Source organism: Vipera ursinii (genome assembly GCF_947247035.1).
Source record: "Vipera ursinii genome assembly, chromosome: 1".
In the NCBI taxonomy this organism is placed as follows: domain Eukaryota; kingdom Metazoa; phylum Chordata; class Lepidosauria; order Squamata; family Viperidae; genus Vipera; species Vipera ursinii.
The window spans coordinates 325,449,786-325,465,955 of record NC_139512.1 but is presented as its reverse complement, the minus strand read 5'-3'; the positions used below and the strand labels follow the sequence as shown (position 1 = coordinate 325,465,955).

Genomic DNA, 16,170 nt, shown 5'->3' with positions numbered 1-16,170 from the left:
CCCCCGCAAAGTATTTGCGACAGTCCCAAAGTTATGAATGTTACAGCAGCACAGCAGTTGATCACCCTTATGACCGACTGCAGAGACACTGCAACATTCCTCCTGCCTATTCTCATCTACCACCACCCTCAGGGACCTAACAGGCACTGACCCTGGTATGCTAGCCCACCGGCTTCTCCCCACCCCATTGCTGATCACTCGCTCACTTACCTTTTAAAGATCCAGACTTCCAGATCAGGCTTACCGCTTCTCTCTCCTCAAGAGAGCGGTCTCCTCTCCAGCCTCTTTGCTGCATGGTTTGTATGGCAGCGCGGTTTCTTTGCCTGCTCCCGGCGCTCCAAAAGGAGAGTGGTGAGAGCAGAAGCAGAGCTGGACAAGCACACCCTGCTCAGCTTGGTTAACTCACCGAGGTTGCCTGCGCCAGACACCTGATCCACTTTTGGAGCACTGGGCAGCCTCAGTGAGTCTGAAGGAGTGTGAGACCGTACCCCAAAGGCTTCTGCTCTCTGCACCAAAAGCTTTTGCAAAGGGATGGAAGGCTTCAAGCAGCAAGAGATCGCTCCCCCTAAGCCTTCCCTTTTCAAAAGCTTTTGGCGCGAAGTCTTTTGTGGTGCAGTCTTGCACTCCTTCAACTGAGGCTTCCCAGCAGTCCAAAAGCAGATCAGGTGTCCTGCACAGGCAGCCTCGGTGAGTCAGCCAAATTGAGCAGGACAGGCTCCTCCCGCCCTACCTGTTCTCACAGCTCAGCTTTTGGACCACTGGGAGCTGGCAAAGAAACAGCAGAGAGCCTGGAGAGGAGACAGCTCATTTGATCATTGAGATATTCAAAAGGTAAGTGACCCGGTGGGGCAGTATGGCAGCGGCGGAGGAGCATGAGATATCTTAATGGGTCAGGGGAGGCCTTGGGTGGTTGGAAGCACTGGGTCCCCCATGGTCTTCCCCACCCCAAGATACCTCATTTGCGCTTAACGACCTGTGTATTCGATTAGCAAATGCATTGGGTAAAGCAGGGAGGGATTACGTTCATTTAATGTGATCCAATTAATGAATCCTCAGGTTACAAATGTAATTGGCAGGCTCTATTACATTTGCAACTCAAGGATTACTTGCATACGTATTCCATCTTTAGGTTGAATAAAGGGAGAATATATGTCTCACTCCTTTGCCTGTTTTGCTAAATTCTGTCTATACTCTGGCTTCCTGACCTTTACTGTGTGTAGGTATTGCATGAGAACAATGAGATATTCTGGGATCCTGTTTTCCTATGCACATCTCACACTTTGACGTAATAAATGCAATCAGAGACCCTTCTGAGTCAAGGAAGCAAGTACTTTTTATCCAGTGGTCATTAGCAATAAGGATTATATTCCTTGACCTTTTCTAAAACCAGTTTCAACTTCAGCATTTAGGGCTCTAATCTTCATTGGATGATGAATTTATGTACTTCCATAATTCTCTAAAAAGTCAGAACAATTGCAGTTTTAGTTCATTTCCATGAAATCTGGCTGGTTACATATTAATCTTTGAACTATGGTGCTGGACTCCTGCGAGTCCCTTGGACTGCAAGGTGATCAAACCGGTCAGTCCTAGAGGATATCAACCCTGACTGCTCTTTAGAAGGCCAGATCCTGAAGCTAAAACTCAAATACTTTGGCCACCTAATGAGAAGGAAGGACTCACTGGAGAAGAGCCTAATGCTGGGAAAGGTTGAGGGCAATAGAAGAAGGGGACGACAGAGAATGAGGTGGCTGGATGGAGTCACTGAAGCAGTAGGCGTGAACTTAAATGGACTCCAGAAGATGGTAGAGGACAGGAAGGCCTGGGGGTTGCGATGGGTCGAACAGGACTTTGCAGCTAACAACTACACATATTAATCAGAAAATAACTGTTTGAAATAAACTAGTCAGTTATAAGTAAGACCTGTTTGAAACTTTGGGATGTTGAACTTTCCAAAATTTACTTTATCCATGAGCCCTGATTAATTTGTGACAATATCCATTATTTTCTTGGCTGCCAAGAAATTGGGAGTGTATAAATCCAGTTTTTTCAGTCCGGATGTACAGGCTTTCTGCTGAAGTTCAAATTTTGCTGCTTTGAGGCTTACTAGGGTGAATGAATCGTATTAATCCTGCAAATTCTTCCTTTTTCAACAAAATAGTTAAGCATATTGGTATTACAATACACCATGTCTGAACCAAGTCTCAGGATACAGTGCTTGGTAAAATCCCAGAACCCAAACATGTCCGTAAATCTTTCAGCAACCAAAGCGTATTTCCCACTCTTAAAAATAGTTTGAAAGAATATACAAACCAGGCGTAAGTGAATTTGCCTGGATCTCAAAGTTTAGCTTGGGGAGGTAAAAACCTTTGTTGCACCCTTGTCTTGGGTACTTGGTGCATTCTGAACTTAATAAAAGAGAAACAACAGTACTTTATATTTGTTGTTATTAATTTGACAGGTATCATCTATGGGTTCAATGTAAAGGCACATAAATCTATTCAGCAGATGGCTGCTAAAAAGAAAGTAAAGGTGAAAATACACAATATCATCTATCGGCTTGTGGAGGATTTACAGGAAGAGCTCAGCAACACTTTGCCCCTTGGTGAAGAGGAACATGTACTAGGTACTTCAGATATTACAGAAGCGAGCTTCTGGAAGTTATCTAGTTGATAATTGGGAGGGGGCAGAAATCTGGGCTTCATAAACTTTGCTGTGCTGGTAGCCTTCAGTTTTGTCGTCTGCTTGTAGAATCCAAACTTAGGTAAGGCTGCCTTCTAGGATCAGGACAGTTATTACAGGTTGAATACTGCTAGGATACAAATATTTATGAAAGAAATAATGTAAAGTTATTTTTGATTACTGCACTAAAGGAAATAAAGCACAGAATGTTGCAGATGTTTTTAAAAACTCAATTGTTTTAGACCTATTGTGGAGAAAATAAAAATCAAGCTGCATTTCAATAGTGCAAATCTAACAGCAGATAACTGCGTTCCCAGACTTTTAAAAAATTCTAGTTTTCTCTTAAAAAACCAAATTGTGTAAACCAGTGAAAATTTTGCTATGCGATATAACTAAAAGTACAAAATTGGGATAATGGAAGATTTTAGCACAAGAGGCTAAGTGATTTGTTGGTTTAAGCTGGTTTTGAAAGTCTACATTTTAACCATTATGATTTTCATGTTCCCTTTATTTCAGGAGAAGCTGCTGTTTTAGCAACCTTTGAGATTGATGTAGGAAAACATAAAGTTCCAGTGGCTGGCTGTAGAGTGCAGAAAGGACAATTAAACAAAAAAATGAACTTTAAATTAATTCGCAATGGAGAATGTATTTGGACAGGTGGGTAAAGTGCATATCTAACTAGGTAGCTATGTTTGTTACTCAGATTCTGCTTTGTTGAAATGTGTTTAATTTGTGGAAGGCTTTACTTCTGATTAGTATTTTTGCTACATTTCATTTACTTCATAGACAAAGTATAAATTAAAGCCATTCTGTATGAATTCTAGGTATAAAGAGCCACCCTTACGGCATAATCAACTTCCAATTTACTGACATTTTTAATGCATTATGCACTATTACTTGTACTGAAATTTTACTCATTTGTTTTATTTAGGATGCTTATCATCTCTGAAGCATCATAAGGAAGATATCGCAATTGCAAAGACTGGCATGGATTGTGGACTTAGTTTGAATAATAATCTGAAATTTGAAGTTGGAGATGAAATTGTTTGCTTCAGCACAAAGGAAGTTAAGCAGACAATTTCTTGGGACCCAGGATTTTAAATCAAGCTGACTAAAATATAAAAGGCAAGAAAACTTGAACCTTCATTCCGTATCAGACTATAGAATTTTCTGGATAGTATCGTGCATTGTACAATTAACAGGAACATGTTCTAGACTTCTACTATTTCTAATGTAAAATTGGCTACAGAAAATGGAAAAGTCTGCCATTTCAGGAGATGTATATTGTGTTATGAAATAACATTTTAAAACCTAAATGTTCACTACCAGGAAAACCAACACATTACATTTGTTAATGAAGTTGTTTTTCAGCAATTATTAAAAAGTTTAGATGTGTTTTGCTATCAAAATTCTGCATTTTCTATGGTACTCAAACCAATAGCTATTGAATTAAGCACCTTTGTACGTTTAAATTATGGAACCTACTACACCCAAACCATTTTTGAACGTGTTTGAAACATGAGGGTGGCTGTCATTCCTCACACTATAATTTCAATGTAGTTATCTATCTTTGAGTGCAAATTGCTTTTGCAGCTCAGCTTTATATTAAAATGAGTTGTAGGTAATTTTTAGGTAATTGTAATTTTTTTTACAAAAACATTGCATGGGAATGAATAAGAGAAAACTACTAATCACAATACAGTAACACTATAAACAAACAGTAATTCAGTATTTCTGGAATACAATTTTGCAGCCATGATAGTATAAATGTATGCTAATAAATGCAAGAAACCAGCCTGCTTTTTCCTAATGTATAGTATAGAAGATAAGCAATTTATGATAGTAGGTAAAAGGACAGCAATCTTCTGTTGACACAACTTCTGCAAAAGAAACTAAAACTACCACCAAAGCAGACAACAAAACACTAAAAAAGACAAAACAAAAGTAGCATTAAAAACCATCAGCTTTTGAAAAAGCTGTTCTAGTTCTATAATTTTAAAATGCCTTTGCCTGAGCTACAGCTAGCAGACAACTTTATCCAAAATAAAGAATTTCCATAATATCCTCCCCACTATGAGCACATATTCCTACAACACAAACACAGACACCCTTTAAAAATATTTAGAAGTCCCTGCTTTATACATTTTTGCAATTATGAGAAATAAAACACAGTAATGTTTAAAGGTTTTTTATTACAATAGACATATTCACTTGTCTTCTGGTTTATTGAAGCAGTATGTCAAACAGCACTTGCCACAATAATGTCTATCAAAGTGGCTAGCCATAAACACTCCGGCCCCACATTCTTCAGATGGACATTCGCGACGTAAGCGGCTGATCTTGCCATTCTCATCCACCTATAAGAAGCAATCCTCAGTAAATAATGTAGCATTTACTTTAAAAACAGGCTTATCTATAAAGATGTAATAATTAGAACATGAAAGGTTTTGAGCCACTGCATTTAGATAAGATTCAGGACTCTGTAAGATGGGAAGGAAGGAAGGAAGGAAGGAAGGAAGGAAGGAAGGAAGGAAGGAAGGAAGGAAGGAAGGAAGGAAGGAAGGAAGGAAGGAAGGAAGGCTTGAATAGAGCTACCCATTCTTGATTAAGATGAGAGTAAAAGTAGAAACTAGATTTTTTTGGAAATCTCAATAAATGCAGTAATCTTTCCCAAGCTGTATGTCTAAACTAATGCAATATTCTGCATATGCAACTACCCTTAACAGTATATGGAAACTGCAAAATTCAGCAGGCCGCTAACCGGTATAAAATACAAGATTATGCATGTGCATACCAACATTGGGTATCAAGCACAGTTGAAAGGACTAGCATTTTGGGCCTGTATCTCTGGCTATGAACCTGGCATAGGATTGATTTTGGCCTTTATTGACAAAAGTTTCACTTATATAGCTCTCAAGCTAGGAAGACAGCAAACAGAAAATATATTGTTTTATTTTTTGCATTTTATATTGCTGTAAATCTAGACTTTTAGAACAAAGTTGTGGGATAAATTATTAATAGTATAAAAAAGCATAATTTAAAGATTTTAACTAGTACTATTAATAATTTGATAGTAGCTTCCAAGAGTTCTAGTTCTGCATACACAAAACAGGTTGCATTTGTCACTGGAAGAAACTGGTTTTCTAGCAAAATAAACCATCAGCAATAATTTATACTGAATCATATTATTCATATTGGTATGAATTGGTAGTGAGTTTGACAGTAAATGCACACACAATATACATTACATATCTAAAGTGGGATTAGAACTCATGGTCTTCTGGTTTCTAGCCTGGTAACTAGTATATGAAGCGGACTCTAAAAATGTATAAATATATATTTAAGCTTATGTATACATATATACATATACATCTATATAAAACTATTGTATTATATATCATCTTGAGTTTTATTTTAAAAGGCAGGCTACACAAATCTAATGTTTTCTGAGAATCTGCAGCTTGTTACTATCAGCTCTTTCCCCTGAATTCAGGTCGCAATAGTGGAAGTTGATTTTACCTTGTAGTATTTAAGGACAGCGAGTTTCACCTTCTTTCTCTTATGTTTATTCTTCTTAGGAGTGGTGTAAGACTTCTTCTTTCTTTTCTTTGCCCCACCACGAAGTCTCAGCACAAGATGAAGGGTCGATTCCTGAGTTTGGGGTTTTTTTAAAGACAAGATTTTTAAGGATAAAAAATACATCCAGATTGGAACATTTCTGTGACGCAGCAATAAGCACAGAATTAGACAAGGAAATCAGGAGTTATGCAGTCATGAAGCTTGGTCAAGTCATTCAACCCAACCTCATTATGTAGCTATTCTGAGAATATGTTCATCTTAACCTTCCTTAAAGAAAAAAATAGCATATAAATACTCAGCACAACATAACCAGTACCTAATTAAATGCTAATGCCAGTAAAATAGGCAAATTTGGAACTTATGAAATCTTGTTTTTTTTTATTAAAATTCAAAGTATATAACTGAACCAAATGCAAAATCTGGCCTTTGCCTACTGCATTATGAATCACACACAGAGATATAATTTAATAATTGAAGAAAAATCATAGATAATATATGAAGATTTAATTTTGTCTTCCACTGCTAAAACTTCAGACACATGTGAAAACTCAACCCTAGAAAAGGCTCTAATGCTGGAAAGAGGTAAGAGGATGAATAGCAGCAAAGTGGATGGACTTAAATTAACAGTAGTGATTGGTGCACCATGGAAGACCTGAAGGATCATAGGGACAGATTGTTATGCAGAAAATTTGCTATGTGTTTGTTATAACTTGAAAATGAAGTGGTAGCACATAAATTGTTAAAACCAGAAACCATTGCCTACCTATCACAGATACTGCAGAAAAAACAGTAATCATAATACATCATTATGCCTTTCAAAACTCATTCCTGCAAAAATAACCTATTTGCTAAAATAAGACAAACTTACAACTTATGGACATAGTAATGCTTAAATAAGTCAGTAATGCGGATGTGGAACTGATGGCAAATGAACTAGAGCAAATTGTGCTAACAGAACCAGGACCTACTCACACAGAATATATTGCCAGATACTGGAAGAAGATGGAAGGTGATGTCTGGCATTGGTCTCTTGCATATTATAAAAGGTTTCAAACATTTAAATACCTTTTCAAATATTAAAATACCTTTTGGATGTTGTAATCAGACAGAGTACGTCCATCCTCCAATTGTTTGCCAGCAAAAATTAAACGCTGTTGGTCAGGAGGAATCCCTGGTGAGAAAAAAGTAAAGTTTTTTTAAAATTCATTTATTTCATTGTTTGTTAACCCTAATCAGTTCTGCTTTGTGAAGGGCAGATAAGTTTCAAATCCTATCAGGTTATAAAATAGCACAACAAATATATACTATATCTCTTAAGAAACTTCTCAATAACTATAAAGCTTTTGGTCATCTTAATTAACCTTTTAAATTTGAAATATACAAACGTATTAAACGGGCTTTTACGGAATACTTAATGTTCTCTAAGCTTGGTTGTTTGCTTGGAAACATTTCATAACCGAACTAGTTAACATCATTAGTGCTAGTGAGTGTGGAGTTTGTTCCCAGATAAGCAGGGATTAACACCAGGCAAAAATCAAGCAGAAAAATATCCTAATCAAGGATCTCACAGGGTTGTGTGTATGTTCACCATCCTGAGTTACCTATAAAGTAAATAAAGGCGGCATAAGTAATCTAATTTAACCTAATCTAACCACCAAGGAGAAAACCACACCTCAACACTGGCAGGGTAAGCTACTATATCTAAACAGGGAGCTAACACTGCATTTACTAGCATTGATGATGCTACCTAGTTGGGCAATGAAATGTCTGCAGGCAAACAGCCAAGGTCAGAGCACGAAGGACTCCCCAATTCAACCCTGAACTACATACAGTATATCAGGGGTGTAAAACTGCGGGCCCATGGGCCAGACGTGTCATCTGGAAGCCGCGCCCACCCCACTGCCGGCAATGGCAAAACTGATACGTTGCGCGACGTCATGTGACGTTGCGAGTTTGACATGTCTGCAGTATATTTTCTTCTAATGAGCCATTATATTCTAAATAATTTGCTAGAGTTGGAATTAGCAAAAGACTGAACAGAATTTAGAACTATTCAGAGCACAGGTGTCAAACTCAATTGCGTTGTGATATATCGTGATGTATCGTGATTTTTTTGCCTTTGCAGAGCTGGGGTGGACGTGGCCTGCACATAATGCATCCAGCCTGCAGGCTGCCAATTTGACACCCCTGATTTAGAGGCACCAAATCTCTAAATTTAGAGGTACAGGTAAATTAATTTACAGAATCATATTTTCCAAATTATTAAGTCTGTGGACAAAGGAAACATTAAATTCTTAAAATAAAATTCTTTAAGAATAAGGAGTGAAAAAATTAACTAGTCGTACTAAACCATTTGTAAAAGAAATAAAATTATATTTTCAATATTTTCCAAGTCTGGTTTAAGAAATGTATCAAAATACACATTGTCCTGGCAGTAGCAGCCAGATTGACATCAGCTATATATTGTAAATGATTTCCCAACCCCACTGATGTGATAAAATAATACATTAGGAAAAAGTAAGAATAGAATATATTAAATAATATACAGAACAAAAATACTTTTACAACTTGCAACATCTTCATAAGCATTTTATGAATAAATTTCACAGGTCTATTGAATATGCTGATTAAATAACTTAAATGTTAATTTTATGTATTACTGCTGTTTGCTGATAATCCCTTTTTATGAGTTATTTTTAAATAAAGAAAAAATACGTATATATTTTTAGCAAAAGTAGATTTAAAATATTTAGCAACTGAAAAATATTAAAAGGTGATATATCCAGCACTGTACTATCATATGCTAGTTTAAAACCAGGTGAGAGCTCTAGGGGACATGCTGTACCCAGGATGGATGTTTCGGACCATTCCCCCCCTGGTATAGGCTTTCCAACCGTCGTGAGAGGGCGGTGGTTGGCCTGTCCTGGGGTGACACCCAGCTGAGTGGCAGCGGCTGGGTGGAGGCTCGGGACTTCTATTTGCTCTCTGTTTGGTTCCTCCTTAAATCAACTGATTATGGACTGCCTATATCTGGACTGCTTTATGCCTTGTTTTAGGTACTCCTCTACGGACTTGCTCGCCCTCAGGGGTGCTCCCCCTTCCTGGAGGCGGCCCGCCTTTCCAGCCGAGTATAATCTCGAGGAAGGTCCCATCTATTGGGATCCTGAGAGATGGCCGGGCACGGCTATGGGCCTCCGACGTAAACCTAATAGGAGGTCCTTGATCTGTTTTCTGTCAAAAATTTTTTGGGGGTTAGGGAGGAGGGAGGGTTCTTTTTTTGGTGGTTTGGACGAGGGGGGCAGTCCAACTACCTTTGTTCAGGCTAGTGCTGAGGCTGATCGCGGAGGGGAGGAGCGGGGGTCGGCTGCTTCTGGGGCTCCAGGGCCAGTCGTGGGATTGTCCATTCCCACGACGATAGGGAATGGCAGCAGGTGTAGGAACAGAGGGCCGTATCGGTCTCAGGGAAGGCCTCTCCGCTGTTTACAAGCGGTGAGGCACTCCGACCCTCTGGTTCCGCCCCGAGGTCCCGGGAGTGAGGATGAGCAGCCTCCTGAGCTCCGGCTGGTGTATTTGAATGCCAGGTCGGTCGTTAATAAGGCTCCTCTCGTTCGAGACTTGGTCGAGGGTGAGCAGGCTGACCTGGCTTGCATCACGGAGACCTGGTTGGGCCCAGAGGGCGGTGTACCTCTGGTTGATCTTTGCCCACCAGGTTTCCGGGTGCTGCACCGGCCTCGGGCTCAGGGTAGGGGTGGGGGAGTGGCTGTTGTTGTGAGGGAGACCTTGTGTCCGCGGGAGGCCACCGTTCCCCAGACAGTCGGGTGTGAGTCTCTCTTTTTGAGATGCGGCCCTGGTGCGCAGTTGGGCTTGCTGCTGGTGTACCTTTCGCCTAGTCACGCAGCAGCAGCCCTGCCTGAGCTGCTTGATGTCCTCTCTGGGCTGGTGGTTGAGTTCCCGAAACTTATAGTTTTGGGGGACTTCAACCTACCATCGCTGGGAGGATCATCTGAGTTGGCTCGGGAGTTCATGGCTTCCATGACGGCCATGGACCTGACGCAAGTAATTACGGGACCAACTCATGAAGGAGGCCACACCCTTGACCTTGTTTTCTTGTCTGGACGGTGGTTAGATGATCTTGGTGGGGGCTCTCCAATTATTATGCCCCTGTCATGGACCGATCATCATCTCCTGCGGCTGGTCTTCCGTTTTGCCACCCCCCGCCGTGGGGGTTTGGAACCACTCAAATGGTACCGCCCCAGACGCTTAATGGATCCTCAGAGGTTCCAGGCGGCGCTGGGGTCCCCACCTGCTTCCCTCGCTCACAGCTCGGCCGAGGCCTTAGTGGAAGCCTGGGAAAGGACGGCCACTGAGGCCCTTGACCGAGTTGTACCCTTGCGGCCCCTGACCCGGTGCAGATCCCGTCGGGCTCCATGGTTTTCTGCGGAGCTCCGGGAGATGAAGCGTCGGAGACGGGGCCTAGAGAGCGGTTGGAGGGCCAGCCGATCCGAACCCGACCGATTGCGACTAAGAGCCTATATTAGGTCTTATCTCGCTGCAATTAGGGAGGCGAGGTCCAACCACTTCGCCACCCTTATTGCGTCCGCAGATAATCGCCCGGCTGCCCTGTTTAGGGTGACTCGCTCCCTCCTAAATCAGGAGGTGAGGGAGGATCCCTTGCAGGGACGTGCCGAGGAGTTTAACCAACATCTGTCGGACAAAATCGCTCGGATTCGGACCGGTTTGGATTCTGACTGGGCAGAGTCTGACGATCAGGACACGGGTGGTCTTGTCGATATCATCTGGGAGGAGTTTGATTCTGTGACTCCGGAGGAAGTGGACAGGATCATGGGGAGGCTGAGCACCACCACATGTTTACTGGACCCGTGCCCTTCCTGGCTGGTTTATGCAGCCCGGGAGAGGACACGCAGCTGGTTCCAGGCAGTTATATCGGCTTCTTTGAGTGAGGGTATCTTCCCCGCCGTCTTGAAGGAGGCGGTGGTGAGGCCTCTCCTCAAGAAGCCTGCCTTGGACCCAGCTGTATTGAACAACTTTCGTCCTGTCTCCAACCTTCGCTTTCTTGCGAAGGTTGTTGAGAGTGTGGTGGCGCATCAGCTCCCTCTGGTCCTGGATGAAGCGGATTATCTAGACCCGTACCAATCGGGTTTCAGGCCCGGGTACAGCACGGAGACGGCATTGGTCGCGCTGGTGAATGATCTCTGGAGGGCTCGGGACAGGGGGCATTCCTCTGTCTTAGTCCTATTAGACCTCTCGGCGGCTTTCGATACCATCGACCATGGTATCTTGCTGCGGCGTCTCAGGGGACTGGGAGTGGGAGGCACAGTTTTACAGTGGTTCTCCTCCTATCTCTTGGGACGTTCGCAGTCGGTGTTGGCAGGGGGGCAGAGGTCGACCGCGAGGTCTCTCATTTGTGGAGTTCCTCAGGGGTCGGTCCTCTCGCCTCTCCTGTTCAACATCTACATGAAGCCGCTGGGTGAGATCATTCGTGGCTTTGGAGTTGGGTATCATCAGTATGCTGATGATACCCAACTTTTCTTTTCGACCCCAAACCACCCCAGTGATGCCCTCAACGTGATGTCCCGTTGCCTGGAGGCGGTTCGGGTCTGGATGGGGAGGAACAGACTCCAGCTCAACCCCGACAAGACTGAGTGGCTTTGCATACCTTCATCCCGGGTTTACTCGGACATTCCATCTCTAGCTATGGGGGGTGAATCATTACCCCCCGTAGATAGGGCTCGCAACTTGGGGGTCCTCCTAGATTCACGGCTCACCTTGGAAGATCATATAGGAGCCGTGACTAGGGGGGCCTTCGCACAGGTTCGCCTGGTGCGTCAGTTGCGGCCCTATCTTAGCCGGGATGATCTATGCACAGTCACTCATGCGCTCGTGTCCTCTCGTCTGGACTACTGCAACGCTCTCTACATGGGGCTGCCCTTGAGGACCACTCGGAAGCTCCAACTGGTACAGAATGCAGCCGCGAGAGTGGTGTTGGGAGTCTCCCGATACTCCCACGTTACACCTCTGCTCCGTGAGCTGCATTGGTTGCCAGTTGCCTTCCGGGTGAGATTCAAGGTACTGGTAACGGTATTCAAAGCACTCCATGGCATGGGGCCGGAGTACCTCAGGGAACATCTGCTGCCGGCATCAAGCTCCCTGCGCCCTGTGCGTTCCCACAGAGAGGGCCTCCTCAGGGTGCCACCGATCAGAGAATGTCGATTGGTGGCCCCCAGGGGGAGATCCTTCTCTGTGGGCGCTCCGGAGCTGTGGAATCAGCTACCGGTAGAGCTCCGGACGGCGCCCGATCTTCGCTCCTTTCGTCGCGATCTTAAGACATTTCTGTTTGTACAAGCCGGCCTAGCCTGAGGGGGAGTGTTGGGGTTGTTTTATCTCTCGCTTTTTAATTTTTCTGGGGGTTTTTAGCGTTGTATTTATATTGTTCTTAACTAGGGCTATTGTTTAATCCTGTTTTAATGTTTGTATTCGCTATTTTATTCTGCCCTGTGAACCGCCCTGAGTCCTCAGGGAGAAGGGCGGTATATAAGTGTTATTAAATTAAAATTAAAACCATGTTAAAGATTACTGCATGCACAACATTCACACTGAAGAAAAAGCAGTTTTCTGTTTTATACATGTAAAAATCCTCCACACTTTCAACACAAAGGAGCACTCCAGACTAAATGTGACATACATCTGGAAGAATAATACCATTCAACCAGTGATGGCTGGATTTGTAGGCTAAAATCTGAACAAAAGCAGCCCTCCAGCCATATCTCCTATTGTAATAATTACCTAATCCATATTTAATTCATTTATAGTCACAATATGACTGAACTGTTACGCTTCATTTTTTTTTCAAATGAAAAAAATAATTACTGTCAAATCTGAAGCCTTCCATAATTATCTTGACTAGTGTTCCCCAGACTAAAACTCTTACATGTGTGAAATCACTAAATTGGCCATCTGACTAGTGGATGATGAAAGCCGAGTCTATGGTGGCTGGAAGGCTGTTAAGAGTTGCTCAATAATATGCTTTTCATGTATATGGGGTGTTTACAAGGGAAAGAAGGAAAGGTGCTGGAGAGAAAGATCAGTGGGACAAGAGCAAAGTGCTGGAAAAATCAGGAAACAGATGGGCAGGCTTGATATGCCAATTTAAACTGGCAGTGATGGCTGAGAAAGGAGGGAAAACTGGTAGGCAGGTAATCCAGCGAGATGCCATACTGACAGCCCCTGAGGAAAGAGAACAGTTTGCATCAGCCTTGCCAGCTTATCTATAGGGTAAGGCTTTCATCTAAAGATAAAAGTATAAAAAGACAACCAAAATATTTTAGGTTGTTTCTACTGAATTATGGCTAGCCTGAAACAGCTAAGCAAAACTTTGGGAATGTATTGGTTCTGGGTTCAAAATACAACATTTTTCCATTTCATGCACACGCCTAATGATTATCATAAAATAACAATTTAGAAGTTATGCATTGTAATTTTACAAACGTAACAGTTTTAGTTATGTTTCCATTTGTTGTTTTCTCCTTTTGAGGCAAGCTTCCCAGAGTCATTTAGGACCCAAGCCGTTCCCAAATCTCATAAACAAATAGCACACCCACCTTCTTTATCCTGGATCTTGGCTTTGACATTTTCTATAGTATCAGATGGTTCAACCTGTTGTAAAAATTTAAACCGCACTTAAGACTTATCGATTCAAACTAGCTATAGATACATATTACACATATTATAGTTGGTTGCACTGTCAGCCAGAAGTTTGGATTTGGCAGTTTTGCCTATTAATTCCTTCACAATGATCTGGGACAGTCAGATGTTTCATGGTGTTAAAAACTACCTTATTTTACTATTCCAAGTAAAAATGCCTTTTGCAATTGACTAATAGTGATTTTGTCAATGCTCACGTTCACATGGTATTCCATGTTTTGAAATTGCACTCAAGATGCCTATTACTATAGGTACTATAGTTGCTTTCATCACAATTGTTCAACTTCCATTTGCAGGTGTTTGCATTTGTGATTTTCTCCAGTTCCTTCTCTTCTACTCCAGGTATTGGCACTGTCCAATGTCTGGACTTTTTTGTCTTTCTTATCAACAATTCTTAATTGTTTTTGGTGGGGTGTTGTATTGCAGATGTTTGTTTGAATTCTACAGAATTTTAGCTTTTTGCTTTTTTAATATTTACAGCTATTGCCGATTTCTCAATTCTGGCTTTAAACAGGTCTATTAGATTATACAATGCTTTACTGTTTCATCTTAAAAGCACTTCTTGTAGTACCTGTTGCCCTTGGCATGATAACTTCAATTCTACCAAGCATTATCCTGTCTAAAATTCAGTTTAAGCCCTAATTGTATCCCTCTATTTGGAATTAAGATATATTTTTTTACCAAAATGACAAACAAAGCTTTAACATGATTCATTACATATCAAATGCACAAAAGTTGAGGAAATGCAAAAGCAATAAAACAAACAGGGAAACATTACAGAAATAGTATATTCATAATATTTATTTTGTAATTTAAAATACTATGTGCTGCCCTTCAAAAGAAAGTTTCCCTCAGGGTGGCTCAGATTCAGTATCAATATCATTAAGTATATAAAATAGGAATAGCATAAAATAAAACCTATAAGTGAGTCATAAGGGTAGCACAGGATATTGGGTGTAAAAGTAAGGGTTGAGAGAACATGACACAAATCAAATATTCCACTCTTAGCAATTTATCCCATTTCAAAGCTTGAGTTATTTCAGTATTTTTACTCTCCAGACAAAAAGCTTTTTCTAGCATTACACAAGGAGCAAAGATTCATTTGACTAAATTAATTTGCATCACGCAAAAGAAACCGTTTGCCCTTATGTCTTCCTGGGGGTTGGCTACATGCTAAGAGGCCTTTGCTGTAACTTCTTTTTCTGCTTCGCTTTACCCTACACACTAGAAAACAGCACTAAATCAAATCTGCAACTATCTCGGGACTTTTGTGTATGAAAAAACGGGAGCAGAAATGCGAACACTCTAAACCAGGGGTCTTCAAACTTGGCCCTTTTATGACTTGTGGACTTCAACTCCCAGAATTCCTCAGCCAGCAAAGCTGGCTGAGGAATTCTGGGAGTTGAAGTCCACAAGTCATAAAAGGGCCAAGTTTGAAGACCCCTGCTCTAAACTCTCCCATCTTCTGGATTTCCTGTACAGACCTTCAGTTTTCCAACCAATGCCATTTTTGTCTCAATCCTTTAAGCCTCTGCAAAAAAATTACAGTCTTCCTATTTGCTTCTCTATGGCGTTATTCAATTGACGAAAATACCAATTCTCTCCGCTCGTTTCCTCGTTTCAACGACCACGAGGAAGAGCCTTCTATTCTGCAGAGGCACCATTTTATTTATTTATTTGTTTGTTTTTATATACCGCCCTTCTTCCCTCAATCTTAACAATCCCACGACAAAACACCCATCACCACTCCAAAAGACAGCAACAACAAGGTAGAAAGGGGAAGGGGAGCTGGTTCGAAAAGAGCCCCGGTTGGAGATCCGCAGACTAACCACCCTGGCCGAAACCCACCACACCTCCTGCCTTCCTCACCTCGAGGGTAATGGTTTTCCCCGTCAGGGTCTTCACGAAGATCTGCATGGCGGCGGTAGAGCGCCTAGTGATGGTTCTACCTAGAGGGGAATAAACAGCGAAAAATCAAGGCTTCGCTTAATGCCAACCCTAAAGGGAAAAAAAAAAGACATTCGAAGTAGGCCAAGCGCTCACCCGCCACCCGCTCTCAGAATGGCCGACGCCAGAAAGAGAGCCTGCTCGGCTGAGCACGGGGTTTCCCAGCCTTGAAACGAGGCAGCAGGGGCCACGCGTAGCCACCGTAGGACTACAATATCCAGCGCTCGTTTCCTTTCGAAATTA

General features: G+C 42.0%; 2 protein-coding genes across 5 annotated transcripts in view; one reads left to right on the top strand and one right to left on the bottom strand.

The window, feature by feature from the left end:
• Window positions 1–4,627, top strand: part of MTIF2 (mitochondrial translational initiation factor 2) — a 33,396-nt gene extending 28,769 nt beyond the window's left edge. For all 4 annotated transcript variants that reach the window (XM_083373215.1, XM_083373213.1, XM_083373214.1 and 1 more), the window contains 3 exons: window positions 2,459–2,623; window positions 3,196–3,336; window positions 3,611–4,627. In XM_083373215.1, the coding sequence (XP_083229341.1) occupies window positions 2,459–2,623; window positions 3,196–3,336; window positions 3,611–3,780 (476 nt within the window). In that variant the 3' untranslated portion in view covers window positions 3,781–4,627. The remainder of the gene's footprint in view (window positions 1–2,458; window positions 2,624–3,195; window positions 3,337–3,610) is intronic.
• A 224-nt stretch (window positions 4,628–4,851) lies between these two features.
• On the bottom strand, window positions 4,852–16,107 carry RPS27A (ribosomal protein S27a). Its single transcript, XM_083373263.1, has 6 exons — window positions 16,024–16,107; window positions 15,850–15,929; window positions 13,878–13,932; window positions 7,344–7,429; window positions 6,199–6,330; window positions 4,852–5,036 (listed from the first exon to the last, which is right to left on the bottom strand). Exons 2-6 carry the CDS (start codon window positions 15,895–15,897, stop codon window positions 4,887–4,889), a joined length of 471 nt encoding a protein of 156 aa, XP_083229389.1. The 5' UTR covers window positions 15,898–15,929; window positions 16,024–16,107; the 3' UTR covers window positions 4,852–4,886.
• Window positions 16,108–16,170: the final 63 nt, after the last annotated feature.